The 25,252-nt window shown below is 36.3% G+C and overlaps 1 protein-coding gene across 3 annotated transcripts in view; it reads left to right on the plus strand.

Moving 5' to 3' along the window:
• Fsip1 (fibrous sheath interacting protein 1) overlaps positions 1-25,252 on the plus strand; it is a 203,102-nt gene that overhangs the window by 66,880 nt on the left and 110,970 nt on the right. For all 3 annotated transcript variants that reach the window (XM_040274652.2, XM_040274654.2, XM_005316389.4), the window contains exon 10: positions 22,819-22,956. In XM_040274652.2, the coding sequence (XP_040130586.2) occupies positions 22,819-22,956 (138 nt within the window). The remainder of the gene's footprint in view (positions 1-22,818; positions 22,957-25,252) is intronic.

The following is a 25,252-nucleotide window of genomic DNA, read 5'->3' on the forward strand; positions in this document are numbered from 1 at the left end:
TTGATACTTGATTTTAATTCTTGTGCCATAGGTGTCTTATTAAGGAAGTTGTGGTGTAATCCAATATGATGAAGATTAGGGCCTACCTTTTCTTCTATTAGATGCAGGGTCTCTGGTTTTATTCCTAGGCTCTTGATCCCCTTTGAGTTGATTTTTGTGAATGGTGAAAGATAGGGGTTTAATTTCATTTTGTTGCATATGGATTTCCAATTTTCCCAGCACTATTTGTTGAAGAGACTATCTTTTTTCCAATATAAGTTTTGGTACCTTTGTCTAACTTAAGATAATTGTAATTTTGTGGGTTAGTCTGTGTGTCCTCTATTCTGTACCATTGGTCTGCTAGTCTGTTTTGGTGCCAATACCATGCTGTTTTTGTTAACTATTGCTCTGTGTATAGTTTAAGGTCTGGTATAGTGATGCCACCTGCTTCACACTTCCTGCTAAGGATTGCTTTAGCTATTCTGGGTCTCTTATTTTTCCAGATGAATTTCATGATTGCTATTTCTATGAGGAATGCCTTTGGGATTTTGATCATTATTGCATTAAATCTGTATAGTGCTTTTGGTAGTCTGGTCATTTTGATAATATTAATTCTGCCTACCCAAGAGCTAGGTAGATCTTCCCATTTTCTAAGGTCTTCTTTGATTTTTTTCTTTAGGGTTCTGTAGTTTTCATTGTATATTTCATTGTATCTGTCACCTCTTTCATTAAGTTGATTCCCAAGTATTTTTATTTCTGAGGCTATTGTAACTGGGATAATTTTCATCATTTCCATTTCAGAGGATTTGTCACTGATGTACAGAAATGCCTTTGATTTATGGGTGTTGATTTTATATCCTGCTGCTTTGCTGAGTTTGTTTACTAGTTCTAGAAGTTTACTGGTGGCATTTTTAGGGTCTTCAAGGTATAGAATCATATTGTCAGAAATTAGTGCTAGTTTAAGTTCTTCTTTTTCTATGCATATCCCTTAATTTCTTTTGTCTAATTGCTCTGGCCAGTGTTTCAATAACTATGTTGCGTAGAAGTGGTGAAAGAGGACATCCCTGTCTTGTTCCACTTTTTAGGGAATTCCTTCAATTTTTCTCCATTTAGAATGATGTTGGTCTGGGGCTTAGGGTAGATAGCCTTTACAATATTGAGATATGTTCCTTTTATCCCTAATTTTTGTAGTGTTTTCAACATGAAGGGGTGCTGTATTTTGTTGAAAGCTTTCTGCATCTATTAAGATGATAATATGATTCTTATCTTTGAGTCTATTGATGTGATGAATTGCATTTATTGATTTCCATATGTTGAACCAACCTTGCATCCCTGGGATGAATCCCACTTTATCATGGTTCTGTATCTTTTGGATATGTTTCTGTATTTGATTTGCCAGAATTTTATTGAGAATTTTTGCATCCATGTTCATTAGAGATATTGTTCTGAAGTTTTCTTTCTTTGATGTATCTTTGTCTGGTTTTGGAATCAGGGTGATATTGGCCTCATAGAATGAGTTTAGAAGTGCTCCCTCTTTTTCTATTTCATGGAATAAATTGAAGAGTATTGGTATTAGTTTTTATTTAAAAGTTTTGTAGAACTCTGCTATGTATATATCTTGTCCTGAGCTTTTCTTGGTTGGTAGGCTTCTGATGGTATCTTCTATTTCATCGATTGATATTGGTCTGTTTAAATTGTATATATCATTCTGATTCAATTTAGGCAAATCATATGATTTAAGAAATTTGTGGATGCCTTTAATATCTTCTATTGCAGTACAAGTTTTCAAAGTAGTTTCTAATTATCCTCTGTATTTCTTTAGTGTCTGTTGTGATATTACCTTTTTTATTACATATGTTAGTAATTTGAGTTTTCTCTCTTTTTCCCTTTGTTAGCATGGTAAGGGTTTGTCAACTTTATTTTTTTAAAGAACCAACTTTTTGTTTTGTCAATATTTTAAATTGCTTCTTTTGTTTTGATTTCATCTCTAATTTTAATTATTTCCTGCTTTCTACTGTTTTTGGAGTTTATTTGTTCTTCTTTTTCTAGGGCTTTGAGATGTACTGTTAGGTCATTTATTTGTTGACTTTTTATTCTTTTAAGGAATGAACTCCATGCAATGAACTTTCCTCTTAGTACTGCCTTCACAGTGTCCCAGAGATTTCGATATGTTGTGTCTGTGTTCTCATTTACCTCTAAGAATTTTTAAATCTCCTCCTGATGTCTTTTGCAACCCAATGTTCATTCAGTAACATATTGTTCAGTATCCAGGTGTATTTGAAGTACTCTTCGATGACATTCTGGGCCTGAGATTCTTTGCCATAATCCTTAACAACTACACAACTGCAACCAACCACTTTACGGGGCTTGCCCTCTAGGTCAGTTTTATAGAGGCCTACCCATTCTCCTAGTTTTTTGTTGTCATTGACCTTAATTAGATTGATTTGGTGTTCAGCACAAAGGGACTCCACCAATTTGACAAAAATAGGCTCATTACAGTTGGATGCAAATACACAGAAATGGGCCTGGCGCACAATTCCTCTCAAAGTCCAGATGCTTCTTCAACAAACATCAGCTTCATGTTTCATTCATTTAGCATAATGCTTGATTTGCTTACTGCTACAAATGAGGCTTAGGATCCTCAAAACAACGAGAATAGAGCCACAACTACAGGTTTGTCATACTTGGCATTTTTATATCTAAGTTCATCAGGGATATTGGTCTGTAGTTTTCTATCCTTGATGTGTCCTTATCCGGACACCAATGTGTGAGTGTGATACTGGCTTCATAGAATGAATTTGGAAGTATTCCATCCTTTTCTATTTAATGAAATGTTTGAGAAGTATTGGCATTAGTTCTTTAAAGGTCTGGTAGAATTCAGCTGAGAATCTTCTGGTCTGGGGCTTTTCTTTATTGGAAGGCTTTTTATTACTGCTTCTATATCATTTCAAGTTACTGGTCTGCTTAGGTTTTGTGTGAACCCTTGATTCAATTCGGCAGATCAAATGAACACATTTCTTCTAGATTTTCCAATTTATTGGAGTATAAGTTTTCAAAATAGTAACTAATAACCTGATGGATTTCTGTGATGTCTGTGGATTTCTCCTTTTTCATCTCTAATTGTATTAATTTGGGTCTTTTTTCTGATATTATTTCATTGAATAGATTATTCCTTTGGTTTGTAACTCTATGCCTTCCTTTATTCTAATAATTCTTTTGTTCTTTTGATGTTATCCCATAATTCTTGGATGTTCTTCTGCTCATGGTTTCTTACCATCTTTACTGTGTGGTCAACTTTGTTTTCATGATTGTATATTTTGTCTTCATTATCTGATGTTCTGTCTTCCAAGTGATCTAGTCTGTTGGTGATGCTTTCTATTGAGTTTTTGTTTTGGATTATTGTTTCCTTCATTTCTAGGATTTCTGACTCCCCCCCCCCCCCGAATCTCTATGTCTGTCTTGAAGTAGCCTTTTGCCTCCTGTATTTGCTTATGTAGTTCTTTATTGAAATGATCTTTTGCTGCCTGTATTTGCTCTCTTATATCATCCTTTGATTCATAGAACATTTTAATCATGTACATCCTGAACTACTTCTCTGTAATTTCTTCTGCTGTGCTGGCCATGGATTCTAATAATGCTGTATCTTGGTTTGTTTGGGGCACTTTCTTCCCTTGTTTTCTCATGTTGTTCATGTGTCTTCTCATATAGCACTGCGGATCCAAGGTGTTACAGTTTTACCCTATAGGCTTATAGCGTCCCTGCAGGGGGTCGAATAACTCTCCTTTAAGGGGGTGAACAATGTTAACAGATCCCAATACAAACAATATAGAGCCTTAAACCAAATAACTGCTGTTAAGACATTTATGGTTTTGTCAGAATATACAGAAATAGTGAATTCAATTATTATCTACAATATAAATAGTAGGTTTGCAAAAAGGTCTACAGTTTCTGATAGTGGACAAAGAGAGAACTGGAGGTGGGGTGTCAGATGAGATGTTAAGGAGGTAGAAGGTGAGGATATAGAGTTATTAGATCCTAGGAAGTGTGAAAGAGGAATCTAAAGAAGTTGGCTTATAGCAGGAGAAAAGAGAGAAAGTGATTTGAGGGAGACAAGTAAGTGGGAAGACAATAAGACAGTACAAAAAACAATCATAAAAATTAAGAAAAATAAAAAATGTAAAAATAAAAAAGAATGTACAACACAACTGCAATATACTATTCAGACATCCCAGACCTCAGTAGACTAATTCATGAAAAGTACTTGGTTTCACAAGTGTTGGGGATGTGAGGGTGGGAGAAGAGAAAGTGAGAAAAGAGAAAACAAATTTGAAGGAAAATTAATGGATAGTTTTTGTTGGAGTTCAGTATCTTTCCTGCTTCCCCTTTCATCCAGTAGGTGGGTTTGTCTGTTATTTGCTGGTATCTGCATCCTTAGGATGGTCAAGGTTATTAGGGTGGGAGGGTTGGTCTTGGGGGTGGAGCTTCTGGAGGTGGGGTACAGCACTTGCTGTTCCTTGTTGGAAGACTGCTCCCCAAGGATCTCCTTTGAGGTTTGCTCTTGTGATGTGGGTGGCTGGTGCTATCTCCTTATATCATTTGTAGATCTCGCAATTCCTGGTCTCTAATTTAGTCTCTAAATTGTATCTCACTCACCCTCTCCCTTTCTACTTCCCAATTAGGAATCACTCTCTCTGGAGGTCTTGTGGGCTGTGCTCTGTGTCCTGTACAACTGCCACAGATAGCTGTTTTGTATCAAGCAGATCAGGCCTAGGCTTTGCAAGCTATGGACTGGCTACATGGCTCTAAGCACTGTGTTGGGTTAGTGCCTGTTGGGGAGAGCAGGGAGTTCTGCTTAGAAATTAGAAGTGATTCTGTTTGGTTTGCCTATAAATGTGATCTGACCTTTTTCTCTTGAGGTTTTAAAAAAATTCTATCTTTGTTCTGTATGTTAGGCATTTTAATTATAATATGTTGCAGAGAGTTTCTTTTTTGATCTTTTGTATTTGGGGTTCTGAATGCCTCCTGTAACTGGATGTCCATCTCATTCTGATGGTTTGGAAATTTTTCTGTTATTATTCCCTGAAGAGGTTATCCATCCCATTATCCTGCATCTCACAATGCTCCTCAATTCCAATGATTCTTAAATTTGTTCTCTTAATGTTGTTCCAGAATGCTTATATATTCTAATCATTGTTATTTATTTTATTTTCTTTAATATCATCTGAATGTTTAAGGCTGGTCCCTTTGACTTCAAGCTCTGAGATCCTGTCTTTAGCATGTCTATGTAATAGTGACACTTTCAACTGAGCATGTTATTTGATTTATTGTGTCTTTTATTTGCAAGATTTCTGTTTGATTCTTTTTTAATAGTTCTAACTCCTTAATGAATTTCTCATTCTTAGCCTGTACTGACTTCCTTAATTCATTCAGTTGTTTTTCTGTGTTCTCTTGGAATTCATTGATCATTTTTTCATAATCATTCTTTTGAATTTTTTATCTGATATTCTATTTACTTCAGGATCTTTGGGGTTAGTTGCTGGTGTATTATTTACTTAGGAAGTGTCATATTACCTTGTTTTTCATATTTCTTGTATTTTTGTGTTGGGTTTTATGATCTGTTAGGAGGAATTTCTCTTCTATTCTTATGTGTGGGCCTTTTTAGGACATAGTTTTCAAGTGCCGAAGTACCCTAGAATGATCTATATTGAGACCTCCCCTGATAGCTATGGTATACATAGCCTTTGTCTTAAGTTCTCTCTGTTTTTGCTGAAGCAGTTGATGTCCATGAGTGGGAACCTTGAGGGTCCACCCCTAACTCTTTCTACTTGAGGCCTGCCATTAGTTTATTTTTCCCCTCTTTTATTCTTTATATTAAAATATAGCTGAATATGAGTGTTGTTAATTTGTGTGTGGAACAAGGTAAGCTGTCTCTTGGCTGAGTATAGTTTAGCAGCAGAAACTCTACTGTGAGAACTTGTAGTGTTCTTGTGGCTTCCCAGCATCTCACAGAATAAGGGGAAACAAAAAATAGCCACAACCAATGCAAATAATATACAATATCAAAATAAATGCCTGGTTCCTCTCTGAAATCTACAATGTTAATTATTATAAAACCTGGAAATAATGGGGTTAGTAATGCCCAACAGCAAAAACAATAAGTAACCATAAAGTGGATCAGGCATTAAAGTCAACAAGAGGTGTCAAGTACATCATACACAGCAGTAGTAATTGCAAGAGCATGAATGGTGGGAGTAAATGTTATATAAACCAATTTGTTCTAAAAGATGATAAAAATATGGTTAATCAAGAGAAAAGAAAATGTGATAGGGAAATAGAAGAGAGTTTACAATTTCAAAGGTGAACAGAGAAAATGCAAAAGAGACATAGCAGGCAATGGTTAAGGAAGGAGGAGAAAAAATAGAAATAAAGGGAGACTGTTGGCAGGAGGAGGAAATAGGGGTAGAGAAAGAAACAAATGAAACAAAACAAAAGAAAATCAAATTATGCAAACCCCAAACCCTAACCCCCAAAGACAAGGCAAGAAAAGATAACTACATTATAAAAATGCTAAAAATGAGAAAAAAGAGTCAGGCATTGTGATACATTTCTATAATCCCAGTGACTCTAGAGGCTGAGGCAGGAGGATTGCAAATTCAAAACCAGCCTCAGAAACTTAGAGAGCTAAGAAACTTAGTGAGACTGTATCTTAAAATAAAAAATAACAAAAGGGCTGGGGGATGTGGTTAAGCACCCTGGGTTCAATATATATATATTTGTATAAAAGAAATAAATATGTGTTTGTATATGTCCACAAACCAATCAACAAAGCAAGAACACACACACAGAGCAAAAGATTCTTAATGAAAAATGTAGGAATTGTCTCTACTGAGGTAGTCAAAATAAAATGAATGGATGGTCACTGCCTATGCCCAACTGCTTTTCTCTTCATTTCTTCTTGGACTATTAGAGAAGGGGGAGGAGCATGGAAGGGCTGGGGTTATAACCCCTTCCTCTTTTTGTATTATTCAGAGAGCTGCTATTTGAAATGGCTGAAGACTGATGCTGGTTGAACTATTTCTCAGGTTCCCTTCTCACTAGTATATGGTAGGATGGAATGGGACATACTGTTAGCTGAAGTATTGTCTACACATACTAGCTTGATGTACTTCCAGGATGAGGCTGCTGCAGAGTTATACAGGATGAGTTACAGTGGCTGGAACTTAGGTCTAATCAGGCCTTAGGGATTTTTTTGGGTGATATCTGCTTTGGAGAGATTAGATCAATACACCCCTATGACCTGGCAGTTGCTGATCTCTGTCAAGAGTCTGGATCTCAGAAGCCTCCAAATAGTCCTTCTTGTGGGGCAGGGGAGCCAATCCTTCACAGACTCTGTTGCCCATGAATATAGACTTTCTAGATTTAGTCCCTGAGTGTATTCACAATTGCCTGTTCAGATTTCCAACCCACTTCAGCTGGTCAAGTGAGCTGCCAGACTCAAAGGAAAAGTGATTTGGGCTCCCCTTCAATTTTTTTGACATGAATCCCTTTGGGTATAATCTTCTCTGTGCTGGTTTCACTCATATTCTGCTAGGTACACCCTAGACTATACAGTAGACACTTGCTAGGTTAGTCTGGCAGTGTTTGCTGTTATCTCTTGGGTCCCATAGCAGTGAGTTGCAGCATGGCCACCTAAGAGGGCTGCTGCCTCAGCTCTCTGAGGCTGGTTGAGAAACAGAGAACTTTTCAGACCAGCTCATAGTATGGCTAAGTTCAGGATGCTTTTCTGATCTTTTTTTTTTTTCATACCAAATTTCTCCATTGTGTTTATCTTTGTTATCCTTTCCCTTTGTAGTGAACTAGCGAAGCCACACCAGTGGGTTCCTGCCACAGTCTGGCTGGGCACAATTCACGAGCCACTTGTTAAGCAGAAACAAAATTTATTTTTAGAACACACACGCCGCATCACACGAGCTCTTCAGGAATTCCCTCAGAGCCCAACTGCCACCACAGGCTTCCCACAAGCCTGTCCACCTCTCCCACTCCTCCTGCTCTTGAGGCCAATTGGCTGGGTCACGTGGGCGGAGCCAAAAAGTCCCCCAATGAGCAGCTCCGTGGTCTGAAAGGGCGGGGAAACAGCCCAATGAGCATCACCACAGAGGAGCCAATCAGTTGGCAGCTAGAAGTTTGCTGGCAGCTGGAAGTTTGCTGGGGCCTCTTTGGCTATGGCTCTCAACATCTCCCCCTCTCTGTTTAAACAACAAGCATATGGCTTTGGGACCATGCCTGCCTTAGATTGTCCAATAGTACATATGGTCCTTACCCATTTTCTGATGAGCTGACCTCAAGGCGTCAGCCTCCTGTCTTAGGTTGGTACCATTGCAATTGGATCTTACCTGTCACTGACTACCGGTCCAGTATACAGCCACACCTGTGGATAGGTCTTTGTACCAGCGGGGGAGGGGGAGGGGAGGTTCTTTGCCTCACCTCTGTTGGCCCCCAAATTTTAGCTGAACAACCATGACAAGCAGAAGGAAGGAAGATACACCAAGCCAATTGACGGCTCCTTTTGGAAAAATTGTACCACCAATGACATCATCAGCAAAAATACCCCAACACTACCACAAGTCGCTGCACCAACAGATAGTTCACAATGCATACAGATGAGTTCACAATGCATACAGGTGATTCATAGTCCAGGCAAGTTCTGCAAGTAGTTCAGTGATGGCTCCTTTTGGAAAAATTGTACCACCGATGACACCATCAGCATAAATACCCCAACACTACCACAAGTCGCTGCACCAACAGATAGTTCACAATGCATACAAGTGAGTTCACAATGCATACAAGTGATACATAGTCCAGGCAAGTTCTGCAAGAAGTTCAGTGATGGCTATTGCAGAAGCTGTAGATTGGTTTTATCTTTGTCTTCACCGGCACTGGGATGAAGATAGGAATTCTGGCAATAATGGCTAAAGAAAAAATTATATAACATTCCAGAAGGCACTAAAAGAAAATAATTTTCTTAACAATGTACCTTATCTTCAACAGAATTATTAAATATAATGAAAAGGAAAGGTGAAAGTAAACAAACAGATCTGTTAACTTCCTTTTTTATTCATATATTAAAACAATCCTCAACAGCTGTTTACCCAATTTAAATTAAATGATTTAAATCACGTGAAAAAAAATATTTGGATCCATTTTTTCATGAGCGCTCATCATATATGATGTATGGACATACGTACATTCAAACATATAACACAAAACACAAGTGTGCACACATAATACATACAACACATAATAGTAAAGGCCTTATAACTTTTTACAGGTGAAATCTCCATTGCAATGTTTAAAAACTCTATAGTCAAAAAATAGAACTGATCAGCAAAACATTAACCTAGGTCTGTATGAGCTCAAAAAACAAAATAGAACTTCATGTTGTGGGAAAGAGCAATAATAAAATAGATATTGAAAAAAAGCATCCTGGTTCTGTTGCAGATGTAAGGGTAGCCAAACTGGAGTTCTGGATATCAGCTGTTATGGATTTGAGCCAAATCATCTTATTTTTGGTCTGTAGAAATCGCTTTAGTTAATCTCTCTGGAATCCAAATCGGCTGCTGTTCTCCCAGTGGAAACACACAAACATACCCCCTACTCCAGACAATTACTGGGTCAGGACCTTTCCATTGTCCTGTTAGAATATCCTTCCAAAGTACCTTGGGCTTATGAACATTTTTTGGACACATATGCCTTTCCGCAGCACTAAGCCTTGATGAATCCAAATTTAAAAAGTTTAGAGTAAAAAGGGTTATTTTAAGTTTATCTTTGGGGAATATATACCCCTTCCCAATTCCCTCTTTTTGCTTTAATAAGTACATTTTAATAGTTTGATGAGCTCTTTCAACTATGCCTTGTCCCTGTGGATTGTATGGGATTCCTGTTATATGAGTAATGCCAAATGTTGAGCAAAATTGTTTAAAAGAGGTGGAAGTATAACTAGGGGCATTATCTGTTTTTAACTGTTTTGGAACGCCCATAGTGGCAAAATTTTGTAAGCAATGAGTTTTTGTAAGCAATTAGTTTTTTCTCCAGCATGAAGGGAGCCCATCAAAAATCTAGAAGAAGTATCAACTGTAACATGCAAATATTTTAATTTTCCAAATTCTGGCAAGTGTGTGACGTCCATCTGCCAAATATGGTTAGGTATCAATCCTCTAGGATTGACTCCAAAATTAACTTGTGGTAAAAAGGTCACACAATTTTGACATTGTTTTATTATTTGTCTAGCTTGTTCCTTAGTTATTTTAAAACTCTTTTGTAAAGTATTAGCATTGACATGGAACTTTTTATGAAAATTTGTAGCTTCTTCTAGTGTAGAGAAAATATGTATGTCATGTGTAGTTTTATCTGCTAAATCATTGCCCAAACTAAGGGCTCCAGGCAATCCTGTATGTGCCCTGATTTGTCCTATAAAGAACGGATCTTTTCTGTCCCAGATTAGACTTTGTATAGTGGAAAGCAAAGAGAAAATAGTAGAGGAAGGGGAAATCCTACCAGCATCTTCAAGGGATACTATAGTGTATATATATATATATATATATATATATATATATATATATATTACTGACTATCAGAAAATAAATTAAATACAGAATCTTTAAACATCACAAAAGCTTGTAAAACTGCATTAAGCTCTACCTTTTGAGCTGATTGTTTGGGTACTAAAAATGTAAAAGTTTGATCAGGTGTAACTATTGCTGGTGTACCATTATTTGACCCATCAGTGAATATATTTGGAGCATTCATGATAGGTGTTTTTCTTGTCATTTTTGGAAAAATTATAGGATGCGATGACCAAAAAGACAATAAAAGATTTGATGGTAAGTGGTTATCAAATGAAACATTAGATTTGCACATGATTATTGCCCAAGTATTTAACTCATTAGGTAACTCATCAATTTGATTCATAGTATATGGAGTAATAATTTTATTGGGAGAAATTCCAAACACTCCCTTTGCTGCTTTTATTTCTTTGAGTATTAATTGTCCACAGCCTCAGGATACTTAGTAAGAATAGTGTTAGGAGAATAAGATAAATGTATCCATAATAATGGACCTTCTTGCCAAAATACTCCTGTAGGAATATTTTTTGTTGGTAGTACAATAAATAATAAAGGCAAACTTATATCAATTCTATCCAAATGCATATTTTCCATATATGTTTTCATGATTTTTAATGCCTTTCTTGCTTCAGGAGTTAACATTCGGGGTGAATTTGGATCTGATAGACCTTTTAGAATATCAAATAAAGGTCCCAACTCTCCTGTTGGTATACCTAGATAAGGCCTTATCCAATTTATGTCTCCTAATAACTTTTGAAAGTCATTAAGTGATTTGAGTTGATCTACTCATATTTGAATTTTTGGTGGACGGACCATGGTTGAGGATAATAGAACTTCTAAATAATTAATTGGAAAATTTAATTGTACTTTATCTATTGCTATCTCTAGATTATAATTTTTTAATAAGTTTGTAAGTGTGGCATAACATTCTAGCAATGTGTTTTTATCTTTGTATGCTAATAATACATCATCAATATAGTGAAATATTTGTAGTTCAGGATTTTGATTTCTAAGTGGCTGGATTACTTTGTTAACAAAAATTTGACACATAGTTGGGCTGTAAGCCATCCCTTGAGGGAGTACTTTCCATTCATATCTCTGATCAGGACCTTCATGATTCAGTGCAGGGATAGTAAATGCAAAATGTGGACTATCCTCAGGATGAATTGGAATTGAAAAAAACCAATCTTTAATATCTATAACTAAAACATACCAGGTTTTTGGCAAGGCAGACAATTGAGGAATTCCCGATTGAGCAGGTCCCATAATAACCAGCTCATTATTAATGGCTCTTAAATCTTGCAATAATCTCCATTTACCAGATTTCTTTTTGATGACAAAAATGGGAGTATTATGGGGAGATACAGAAGGTTGTATATATCCTTCCATTAATTGTTGTTTGACCAGGTCATGGGCTACTTGTATCTTTTCTTTAGTCAGGGGCCACTGAGGAACCCATACTGGTCTTTCTGATTTCCAAGTAATTTTTATTGTCTCAGTGGCCCTTTCTGAAAATCCAACCCATGTCTGTCTGTTCCTTGATCTATTTGTATTGGTGCTGCTATACCTTGTTCTTGTTTTTCTAATCTTTTTCCTTTCCTAAAACCTTGTCTAGTCATTATAGTGGGTGCATTTTGGTTGATGTTATTTGTTAATGTCAAACCTAATTGATCTAGGACATCTCATCCCCATAAATTTACGGGAAGATGATCCAATACATATGGCTGTATAGTTTCTTCAAATCCTTCAGGATCCTTCCAATCTAATACCATTGCACTTCTATGGGGATTAGTCGCCACTCCTAGGCCTCGAAGCGTTTGAGTGGCTTGTTGTAATGGCCAATGTTTTGGCCATTCTTGACGAGAGATGATGCTAAGATCTGCACCTTTATCCAGTAGCCCATTAAATTCATGTCCTTGAATATTTAGTTTTAGCATGGGGCGAGAATCTAAATTTAAAGAAAGCATAGCCCAATCTACACCTGTGGAGCCTAATCCCTTAGAACCTCTTTCTACAGTACGACTGGAAAATTTATCATGTAGGCTGGGTATTATTAGTAACTGTGCTATCCTATCTCCTGGTGAAATTACTGATATACCCTTTGGAGAACTGACTATAAGTTTTATTTCACCTTCATAATCAGGATCAATTACCCCAGGACTTATCATAAGTCCTTTTAGAGTAGAAGAGCTGCGTCCCAATAGTAAGCCTACTGTTCCTTTGGGAAGAGGTCCTTTTACCCCTGTGGGAATGATTTGAACTCCCATCTCTGGAGTTAGTACTGCTCTGGCGGAGGTGCAGATGTCCAACCCTGCCCTCCCTCTGGTTTGTCTGATGAGGGATCTAATGGACAATATGTCCTGGGCACTACCCTGATGGGGTTGCTGCGTTCCTCCAGTGCTCCGTATATTTGTGGTTTTGGGCCCCGGAGCATTGGACACCCCTGTCCATTTTTTGGCAATGGAGTCCGATTCCTTTCTCCACGATATTGTGGATAAACACCTGGTCCTTGTTCGTTTTTTGATAATGGAGTACCCTATATGGTGGTTTGAGAACGGCATTCATTAGCCCAATGTCTTTCTCTATGGCATTGTGGGCAAATACCCGGTATTCTACTCCTTTGATACCTAGTTTTGTTAAACCCTCCTCCTATGGGGCAATTCCTTTGAAAATGTCCTGTTTGTTCACAATTGTAGCATGTTCTTGGTCTGGCATCTAAAGCCTGTTTTACTGCAGCTGCCGTGACTTGCCCTTGTTCTAAAGCCTGTTTTACTGCAGCTGCCATGACTTGCTCTTGTTCATTAATGTCTCTACATAATTTAATATATGTGTTTAAATCTTCATGTTTCCATGGTCTAATGACTTCTCTGCACCAACGATTCGCTTGCTCATAAGCCAGTTGTTTTAGTAATATTATTGCTTGTTCTGTATTCCCAAAAACTCTGGTAGCTGTTTGAATAAGCCTATCTACAAATTCAGCGTAAGGTTCATTAGCTCATGTATTACCTTAGATAATTGACCATGTAAACCTCCATGTCCTTGGAAAGTCTTCCATGCCTTAACTGCATCTGCAGCAATTTGTGCGTATACACCAGGATCATATGCAATTTGTTGCTGCTGATCTTCATAAGGTCCCTTTCCTAACAACATATCTAGATTTCTCTGAGGATAACCAGCTGCTGCATTTCGCCTAGCCGTCTCCTTGCAAAATTCCCCAGTGGCAACCTTCCATAATAGGTATTGACCTCCATTTAGCACAGCTTTACACATATTAGCCCAGTCTGCTGACATGATGTTCAAGTTGTTAATGGATTCGACCATGCTTACAGTGAAGGGTGCTTGAGGACCATAGGTTGTTACAGCCTCTTTTAGCTGCTTCACTGTTTTGAAATTTAAAGCATGGTGAATTCGCTGCCCTCCTGCCTCAAATACAGGGCATGTTAATATTTGAGATCCTGTCTCAGGATCCCAACTATCAACTGCAGGGGTTGGGGGCCTCCCAGCATATGGAGGTGGCGCTGTTGGTTGGACACTTATGCCCTCTGGTGATAGAAAGGTGTTAGTAGCAGTCTCCTGTTGTAACTTTTCCCCTAATGGCTTTTTCTGCTCTAAGCTTTCTTCCTCTATCTGACTAGCTCGAAAGACCTTCTCTTTTACTTGAATCTTTTCCTCTTTCTGACTAACTTGAGAGACCTTCTCTTTTACTTGAATCAATATGTCTTCTCCTTCCTCTACCTTTGTCTGAACTGAAGGCTTTGGACTAAGCAAATAAGATACGAACATCCACAATGGCAATGTGCCAACTGGCAGAGTCCCTGGGCTTTTCTTTTCTATTCTTTTTAAATCTTCACCATGATGGTTCCATTGTGATATATTTAACAACTCCTCCTTTAAAAGCCATAGGCTACATTTTTGTATTTTATCAACGTATGCCCTGACTGCTCTTGATTTTACTGGGATGTCTCCTTCCTCTAACAATTTACTTAACACTCTTTCGGTTTGTTTTTTACTAATTTCTGATCCCATATTTCTACTATAATACAACCCAACAAGATAACGCCTAACAAAACTAAAACAGAATGAAACAAAAATGGAACAAAAATTCATTGTATCAACCTTTCTATCCTCCTGAAATGTTCATCTATCCTTTCTCCCTATCTGTTCCTCAGACACAAATAGTTTTTCCTCAGATGTGAGCAGTTTTTCTTCTGTCTCACCCATCTCTAGGGACAGGCAACTTAAAACAAAAGCAAAACAAAATGAAAGAAGAATGTTAAAATGGCTACTCATCCTCTCGCCCTGCCCTCAGGGGCGAGCAGTTTACCTTATCACTTACCCTCAGTCGTTCCCCTTGCCGGCCACCAAATGCCACAGTCTGGCTGGGCACAATTCACGAGCCACTTGTCAAGGAGAAACAAACTTTATTTTTAGAACACACACGTCGTACCACACGAGCTCTTCAGGAATTCCCTCAGAGTCCAACTGCCACCACAGGCTTCCCACAAGCCTTTCCACCTCTCCCACTCCTCCTGCTCTTGAGGCCGATTGGCTGGGTTGTATGGGCGGAGCCAAAAAGTCCCCCAATGAGCAGCTCTGTGGTCTGAAGGGGCGGGTAAACAGCCCAATGAGCATCACCGCAGAGGAGCCAATCAGTTGGCAGCTAGAAGTTTGCTGGGGCCACTGTGAGCCAATCATCAACTGGCAGCTGGAAGTTTGCTGGCAGCTGGAAGTTTGCTGGGGCCCCTTTGGCTATGGCTCTCAACAGGTTCCAGTGTACTTGTTCTTCTTTGTTCAATGTATCCAAATTTCTGAGCCTCTAAGATAATCTGACCAGTATTTTAGTGAAATTCCCTCTTTCATCCGCCTCATTGAGAAGCAGTACTCTTGCTGCTTGATTCCTAAACATGGGGCAACTAGAAATTCAACCTTCTTCTAATCCAGCACTTTGAATCTCCCTCTGATGATACTTTTGAGATGAATGTGTTTCTTCTCTGCATAATTCCCTCAAATATTCTTTATAAAACTGGCAGAAGGTGTAGAATACAGAGAGTAGCAATGCTTTGGAAAATAATTTTTCCCCTCTCCTCCTCTATTTCACTACTTCATCTAGTTTGGGATTGGGTGGTAGTCTGAAGTAGAAAAATGTCCCATCTTTTGTTACCCACTGTCTCTCTGTAAAGGTCGGGCGAGCGTCAGAGGAAGAGACCACCAAGAGACTGTCTCATGCAACAGCAAAGTGTTTATTGGGGGGTCCAGCATGTTGAGGCTCAGAGCTCACTTGAATAGAGCAGAGAGCCCCGAGAACAGCTTAAGCAGAGCTTATATACTTTCCTTGGAGAGGGCAGGGAGGGAAGTTCATTGATGGGTCAGGACGAGTGGGTGGTTTACGTGCAACCGGGTGAGGGAGTACATTCTACGGTTTAGCAGTTGGGGACAGCACATTCTGGGAACAAGATTAGCAAACAGTTCTCAAGATTTCAACAGTGTTTTGTTAAGCATGCAGAAAAACAGGAAGTGACAAGTACCTATTTTATTAACCTTTCACTTCTACCAGCTTTGTATAGTTTTCACCAAATCATGTTTTGTACAATCATAGATTGAAATATCAGTAACCTGTAGGTAATAATTCTGATTTATAGTGTGTCCTTTCTCCCAGTTGAAACTACCTTAGGAGAAAGTAACAGAGTCATGATATTCCAAAGAAACAGTCTGTTGGCTAGTAGAACCTTTGTAGAGCCATCTCTGCTTTCTTAGGTTGTGTTTTTAAGGGTCAGGCCCCATGGTTTATGACCTTGAGACAGCAGGAGTGGTGGTGTGTTCCCACCACTAGTATCTGGATTGGGTTAAGAGTTCATGGAAAACAGAGAGAATTGGAATCTTTCTCCCAAATATACCACAAAACTTTTACATGAGTTATGCTAGTTTATTTATGTTACTAGATTCCATTTTTCAAAAGGAGAAAGTCAAGATGGGGTGATAAAATTGTTCAGAGATATTCTTTGTTCTTTTCATGTTTCAGCTCATTTGTTGTTGTTGTTAGATTTCAAGGATAGCTGAGATCTCAAAGTTAAAAAATGGTCTTAAAGATAGAAAATGTCTGTTTCATGGCTGTCAGATATTATTCTTGAAAGAGAGATTGAGATTTAGAGATTTGTTCAGCCATTAGAACTTTAAATAAAGCATGGATATTGTCAGATTCCATCATTATTATCTACATTACATTTTCAGAGTCCACATTTATGGTTCAGATAAAATATTTAAAAAATAACGAAAGGGAAAATCAGTAAACTGATTTTGTTGTTACATACTGAGATTATGTATTTTTATGTGAAGCCACATGTATTTACAAAAAGAAAATTATATTTTGGGATTCCCATTGGATGAAGAAATAGAAATGTAACCTCATAGTTGTTGAAAAGTAGTAATTGATGTTTCTTGCATGAAAAAAAGAAAATCTTTTGAGCTTTAGTTCAATTTCCTCTTGGCATTTCCTCATTTCTAACTAAAACCAGAATTGCACATTGAATTTTTAAGGCAGAAATGCTAACAAGGGAAATTATCTTATGGATATTATTTTTGTGTTGGAATACTTTTGGAATAAATATACTGAAACTACCTTGGATAAGCCCTGTGTATCTATCTAGTTGATGAGTAGGCTCCAATTTATTGCGGAACCCAAATACTCATACTGTATATCCACCTCATTTTTATTTATTTATTTTTAATTTTTTTATTAGTTGTTGATGGACCTTTATTTATTTATATGTGGTGCTGAGAATCAAACCCAGTGCCTCAAACATGGTAAGCAAACACTCTAGCCCTCATTTTTATTTTTTAACCCTTCTGAAAACCATTTACTCATCACTAATTTTTCTTCATGCTCTTTCAGCATTTATTTTAAGTGGAATATAGATTTCTGTTTTTAAACAATTCATCAAATAGTAATCAAGTGCTTTTTGAATGCAAGAAAATGTAGGGAGCTTAAACATAAGTCAGGAAAATATAGTACTTTGGAGTACAAAAGCCTTACTTGAAAGTTTGACTCTACCATTTACTAGTTCTGTAAACTTGGGCATCAATTAGGATGTCTTTAAACCTTAGTTTCCTCATTTAGAAAATGATGATAAGAGGGTTCTTGTGAAGAGTAACTGGATTAATATACATGTGTTATATGTGTAATTTATATATGCATATATATAAAATAGCACAATATTTGAGACAGAATTCAATCGATTAAATTAATATTGTTATAATAAGTGATTTAAAGAACTTGTTTCCTTATGGGAGATATTAAATACACATAGGATACTGTGGTATAAGCCAATGTAGGTAAGTGGTGTAGAAGATTGCAAGTAAAGTGGTTTGGTGGTTCAGAGGAGTGAGAACATCCATAATGAATATCAAGAAAGTATGTTTTTGTAAGAGAGGGACTGGCCTAGGAAGAGGACCTAGAGCAGGAGGGAGAAGACGTCAGAGACACAGAAGATTGCCTACACTAAGAGGATGAAGATTAGTAGCCCATAGGAGGCTAAAACCTACAAAGTGTTCACAAACATTTTTAGTCTACATTTAAAAATTAGGCAAATTCACATAAAAATCTAAATTTCTAGTTTCTCTTGAAAAAGAAGAAAATATAGCAACATTAGATGTGAATCCTTAGTTGGCAACTACTGTACTAGATTCAATTGAGCAGGAACTATGGCTTTCTATGGGGCACAGATTCTCTACTTTTTTTTTTTCTCTGATTACTTGCTCTCTACCATTGAGATATATCACCAGCTCTTTTTGTTTTTATTTTGAGACAGGGTCTCACTAAGTTACTGAGGCTGACCTCTAACTTGTGATCCTCTTGCCTTAGCCTCCCAAGTCTGTGGGATTATAGGCATGTGCTATTGTACCGGCTCAGATTCTTTACTTTGCAGCAGTATTCATCATTTGATACTGGGTTGTCAAGAAAACAGTTTACTTAACAAGATGAAACCCATAGACTTTCTGTCTGTGGTAAGTATGTGTTGATAAATTGGTGGGCACGAAACCTAAGATGATGAACATAGCTAAGTCAGAATAACTTGAGGGACTCTGAAATATGGCTCAGAGATTAAGGAAGTGTTGGTTATTGTGAAAGAAGCAGATAAAAAGTCTCCTTTTCCTTATGAACTTTCTTATTATGATGTTTTCATATAGATGGTCCTACCTGGTCCTTAATTTTTATGGCAGTATTTTAAAAGCTGCATTTGGCTGTTACATATCTTATTTCCTTTGTTAAAACAAAGCACATGACCACATTCAAAGGAAAGAATGGTATATTACTGTTATTGCTGTAATGCTAATAATATCATGTGGTTGTAGTTTTTACATCTGCTTTTTATTTTTATTTCATCTTAGCAAAAGAGAACTAATTGAAGCTTTTTTTTCCCTTAAGATCTGTGGTTAACCTTTCTGTATCCATTTCTTAACTCTCCAACAAATCAGTTCTTTCTATGTCTTGTAAATCCCACCATAGACTTGAGTGATGTTCATGATGTAGTTTTTATTATTTGTAGATAAATTAGATTTTACCTTTCTCCAGAAAAATCTAAGATACAGGAGTTATGTAAGCATTCAGTTTCTTAAATCTTTAGCAACTGGATTCAATAATAAATTCTATTCCATTTGGCTCTTATCAAGAAGTGTAGTTTATTCATCTCTTAGATAGTCAGCCTTACTAAATCTAGGATTCCAGCTCATGTTTAGTTTTTTTTTTTCTCTAGTTGGAGGATAGTCTTCAGAAATGGGTCTCATTGATAAAAGGAATTTCTTAAACCAATGAATATAATTGAATATAAAAGTTCTCCTTAATTTGATTTATTTTCTTGTTCTTAGTATACTTATACCATTTTACACAATTTAGTGAGACCAACAAGAAGTTAATACACATTTGATTGAAGAAAATTGGAGTCGTATTTATCTCTTTTCTTGCCAAGGTGCTATTATTGGAAGCAACAATTAACTTTTTTTGGTCTCTTCCTGTCTCAACATTAGCTCAAATTGAGTAAATATAGACAATTGTTTTACATGTAATCCTGAAAAACATTATTTTGCTGACCCAAGGAGTTGCACAGTTCCAATAATGGCCATAGAGTTCATTTAACTGCATGTTTACTTAAAACAGTGATTAAGAACAGGAATATAGGAATTTTTCAATGTGCTGGTCACAAGTACAGAACTCTTATTGACCAAACTCATTCTCCCAAGCTACAGAAGCATGCCACAGGAGTATGAGTTTTGAATTGAGGAATGAACAGGAAGTTACTTTAGAGGTCTTTGTTGCCAACCTGTCAGACATTCTCAGTTAAATCTTGGAATGGCTTTTGAACCTATATTTTACAGATTTTTTTTGAAGTTTACATTTTTTTTTTGTTAAGACTCTGATGCAGTCAGGTGTCTTTAACTTTATAACTGTTTCCCAAAATGATAAAAACAATCCTCCCTACTTTGGTATGGCCAGGCAAATGACCCATCAAATCAGAGGAGATAGCAGAATGCTGCTAGTCTGAAAATGCAGAACAGGCTGGCTTTATCCAGGCAGTTTTGTGATCCTTAATATATGCTTTATTTGCATATCAGATAACTTAGGAAACTATGAGTAATTTCCTCTGTATTTGACTTTTGAAAATGAGTTTATTTAACTTCAAAGACCCCTGTTGGCTCAGTCAACACCACGGATATTTTTCTAAGGATGAACTCAGAATCTTTTGGCAATCAATTAGTCAAGTCCACAAATATCAATTTTCCTCAGGGATAATTCTCTTCTTCTGGCTCCTTTAGATATTCTGTGCTTATCAGGGAGAGCTTTTGCTGAATTCTCCATAAAATCATTTCCCAGCATCCATGACTACATTTTCTTGCTTCCTCTTGGCCTCTGCTTTCATTACATGATTTTCTTCAAATATTACAACTTAATCCTCCCCTTTGCTGTGCAGAAGCCTTTTAATTTGTTGCCATCCCTCTTATTGATTTTTGGTTTTATTTCTTGTGCTTTAGGAATCTTATTAAGGAAGTTGTTTCTTGGGCTGGCATATTGGAGTGTTGAGCCTACATTTTTTTCCCCTAGCAATTGCAAAGTTTTTAGTCTAATTCCTAGGTATGGTCTACTTTGAGTTGACTGTTGTGCAGGGTAAGAGATAGGGGTACATTATAGATTTCCAGTTTTCCCAGCACCATTTGTTAAAAAGGCTATCTTTTCTCCAAAATATTCTTGATAATAATTCAGTCTCTGGATGCTTATACAAATTTAGAGCTCAGAAGTGAGACCTGAAAAAAATGTAATTCTTAAAATCGGTATATTATTTAATAGTTTGCTCATTAGAATTTTATTCAGTTGAATTTCATTGACATTCATAATCAAATATTAGTTGTGATCAATGTTCTGAGAACCAAAATTACACTTTATTGGCAAGAACTTACATAGCTTCAGAATGTTTGCATTGAGGTACAGAGTACCTCAATGAGTACCTGAAGAGTAGGGTCAGTCATGTTACTGTCTAGGCAATGACAAAGTGGTATCTGCAATAAAGGAACATGGGGCATTCTAAGAGAATAATTTGTCCTATCTGGATATGCCAGGTAATACTTTATAGTGTAAATATTCTGGAGCTAGGCTCAAAATAGGTAGGAGTCTCCACAAGGAGTTGGAAGATAGAGGCATGGAGTGGCAGAGAACTACAAGCAGTGAATATGCCTGGAATTTTGAGTCTGAGATCCAAACAGTGGGAGCTAAATCTTATAGGCAGGGCCCAGACTTTGAACACTTTATGCCTTGTTCCATGGCTTTTCTGCAAAGGATGAAGTAAATGGGGCAACTGGTAGCACTGAGACCAGTTAAGAGGCTCAAGCAGTCACGTTAAGTCATTGATTCTCAAATTTTAAGTAGTTGTACTTTAGGTCATCAGTACTTCACTTTTACCTTTTGAATCAGAATTTCTTGCATGGTGGCTGGGCCTTTGCACATTTTCAAGGCTCTGCGGATGATTTTGAAGCATGCTAGAATTTGAAAATTACCAATGAATGATGAGGTCTGAGCTAAGGCAGTGAGAAAAAAAAATGAAGTTCCTTTGTTATAGAGATGCTAGAAATTAGAATAGTGAGCATTCTTGATGACCAACTGTGTGTAAGGAATGGAGGAGCAGTAGGATTCTGGCTTGAGTAACTTCAAAACTGTCATTCATACTAATTTTCTTTGTGGCAACACAGAATAGAAGTTCTATGGGAGAGAAGAGAGGAAATTTAGTTTTAGATATAGGATCAACTTACTGCCCCCAATACCCATTTTTATCACTTAGAAAAAGCATCAACTTTCGGCAAATGTGATTCTATCAATATCAGTATTTACTGGTATCAGTGAAGTACTTTCATTATATAATGCTTATTCTTTTCAAAGGACATAGCTCACATTTATCACACTTAAATTTGTTTCATGTCTATTATGTGATGAATTTTAGACTATATCTCATTATTATTGTAATTTAAGTTGATGAAACTGAGGTTTAGAAAAGTTAATTCATTTCTGTGAGATCAGGAACAAAATAGTCAAGATTCAAACTTCTGAAGTTACCAAGCTCTGTTTTCTTCCATTTACTGTATACTTGGCTGTAATAATACAGATGGCCAGGTTTAAAATTTATTATTTACTTACAATGAATTTGAAGTTTGTCCAAGATCTCAAGCTGATAATTATCAGAGAAGGCACCAGAATCCAGGTCCCAACCTGGCCATGGCTCTTTGCATTGTATCTTTCTGCTTTTCAGGTAATTGCAGAAGTTGAGTTTATTTTCCTACTTGTTTTATGTGTGGTTGGACTGTTACTCTTTCAAATAGGAATATTTTAAAGAATTATAGGTGTGGTTTTGAAGGGAAGGAATTTTGTAAAAAAGCACAACTGGCTGGGTACCGGGGCAGACACTTGAAATCACAGTGGCTGGGGAGGATGAAACAGGAGAATCTAGAGTTCAAAGCCAGCCTCAGCAACTCAGTGAGGCCCTAAGCAACTTAGTAAGACCTTGTTTCTAAATAAAATATAAAAAGGGCCGGGGATCTAGCTCAATGGTTAAGCACCTCTGGGTTCAACCCCTTGTACAAATAAAAAGCACAACTGACCCTTAAGGCTCAGTTGCTTAGGAGGGGTCTGTGACAGCTGTGCATTACCAGCCTGTGAATTATTTTATATTTTTTAAAATAGGAACATGACCTTCATGATAAAAAAAATACAGAAATAACTCCAGGAGAAACAGTCCTGCAGAAAAACAAAGAGGAACGGGATCAGCAAAATCGACTGAGAGAGATAGATGAAAAGCTGAGAAAGATCAAGGAAAATGTGGTAAGTCTTTTTTATTTAAAGTTTAATTGTAACCAGTGTTTGTACTAAAAAGTGTTTCAGTTTCCTTAGAACTGTATTTTTTCTATTGTTGTTTTGTTTGTTGTTTTCTTTTTTAAATTGGTGTCCTTTGACTGTTTTATGACCATTCTTGTGTGTTAAATCAGACGTTAATTTGTCAGTAAGAATTTAAGTAAAAGGTAAATATATGATTTGTAGGAATTAAAATGGTATTATACTTAAGCAATTTATATAATATTATAAAACTGTCAAAAACTTCCTCAATAATGGTCCATAATCCAAATATTCTGTCCAATTAGTGATACAAATATTTTATGAAAAAATTTGATTGTTCTTCATAAAACCATTCTTATATATTGAACTTACAGCTTAAACAGTCCCATTTTGTTCATAACTAATACTATATTAATAATTAATTTTAATACATTCAAAATAACTTTGATAATACTGCATGTTTTTCTTGCTCACAATTTAAAGATGATGATGAAAGTTCGTTTTTTTTGAAGATGTATGATAAGTATTTAATTCTTTTTGTTTAATATTGACAAGAAATAGTTCTAAATTAAACTATAATTTTATAGTTGTGATTTTATGCAGAATATTTAAGTGAATCAAACATTTTAAACAGATCTGGAGCTAGGCTCACCGGATACCAAGTCTCTTGCACCTTGATCTTAGACTTCCCAGTTTCTAGAACTGTAAGAAATAAATTTTTGCTGTTCATAAGCGATCAAACTGATGGTATTATGTAATAGAAGTCCAAAGGACTAAGGCACTTACCATTTATTACTAGCCTTGAACATGTATCTGTTCTTTTTTACTGTGTCTGTACCATTATTTAGTTTTTGTTTCAAAATGTGAGTCCTTTAAGAACCATTATATATTATTCCTGTGTAATATGAAGTTTGGCAACACTTAAAGGAATTTCATAAATAGTAGGATTTGGTTGTTCATTGTCTGTTATGTAGAAATAATATAAATAGAAGTAAAGGAACTCAAGTTTTCTAGTTTCATCTTTTATACTGAACTTCCATATAGTCTCTAATTAAAACATGAAGCTAGAAAAAAATTACACCAGCCTCTTCAATGTTTTCCATAATTATCTTTAATTTTAGGAGGATTTTTTTAGAATTAAACTCTTATGGCGGAAAATTTAAGTTGAGAATTTCTTTAATTTTATATTTGTTTTAATGCTGTTAAATTCAGGTGAAATTAATTTGTTATACTTGTTAAATATAGTATATGAGCCCACTTTTGTAAAACTATTTGTGTATTAATATTTATATATGCTTAAGAGAGATGGCTGGACTGAATTAAGTTTACCAGATACTAGTATTAGTTATTTCTGGTAGCTGGATTTTTTTTTTTTTTTGTATTAGAGATTGAACACAGGAATGCTTTACCACTGAGCTACATCTCTAGGCCTTTTTATTTTTATTTTTGGAGATAGGGTCTCACTATGTTGTTTAGCTTGGCCTTGAACTCATGATCCTCCTGCTTTAGCCTCCTGAGTTGCTGGGATTATGGGTGTGTGTCATTATGCCCAGCTGGTTGCTGCACTTTTGAGTGATTTTATACTTTGTACCTTCATAAAATGCTTTTTTCTTCTTCAGTGAACACATTAGATTATTTTTTACATGGAAAGAAAAGAGGTGGTGGTTATCTAAGTGGAAAAGAATGATATATAAGTACAGAAGAACAATTATTGAATATATATATTATATTATATATATATATATATATATATATATGAGATTAAAAGGTGGTAGATTTGTTGTGACCAGTGATATTCATGAGCAAATGTTTGGCTCTCCTATATAAATTTTAATTTCATAATTTTGTGTTTTATAGTAAACACTGTCAGAGGCTGTTTTCTGTGTTTTTATGTTTTATTTGCTTAGTATTTCATAGTAGTCTATGGATTCATATTGTGTACTAAATGATCTTTTTCAAATTCTTTAAAACTCAATGTATCATGGACATCTGGTACTTTTTAGATTGGGAAACTAGAGACCTGAGTTGTCCTTTCAACCTTATCAGTACCCTGCTCTGTGACCTTGAATAAATAATTTTGTCTTTTAGAGACTTGGTTTTTATACTTTCAAATAAAGAGAGTTGAGCTAGATGACCTATGTTGTTTTACCTGTGATTCTTGCTTTTGAGAAGTGATATTATAGTATAGTACCTAAGGCTCAGTTTGTATGCTTCTTAAATGTTTGGTATTAATTAGTCTTTCATTGAAAGTTACTTTTGGAAGTGTAGTAACACTTTTTAGGAA

This window comes from Ictidomys tridecemlineatus, chromosome 5 (assembly GCF_052094955.1).
Source record: "Ictidomys tridecemlineatus isolate mIctTri1 chromosome 5, mIctTri1.hap1, whole genome shotgun sequence".
NCBI lineage: Eukaryota > Metazoa > Chordata > Mammalia > Rodentia > Sciuridae > Ictidomys > Ictidomys tridecemlineatus.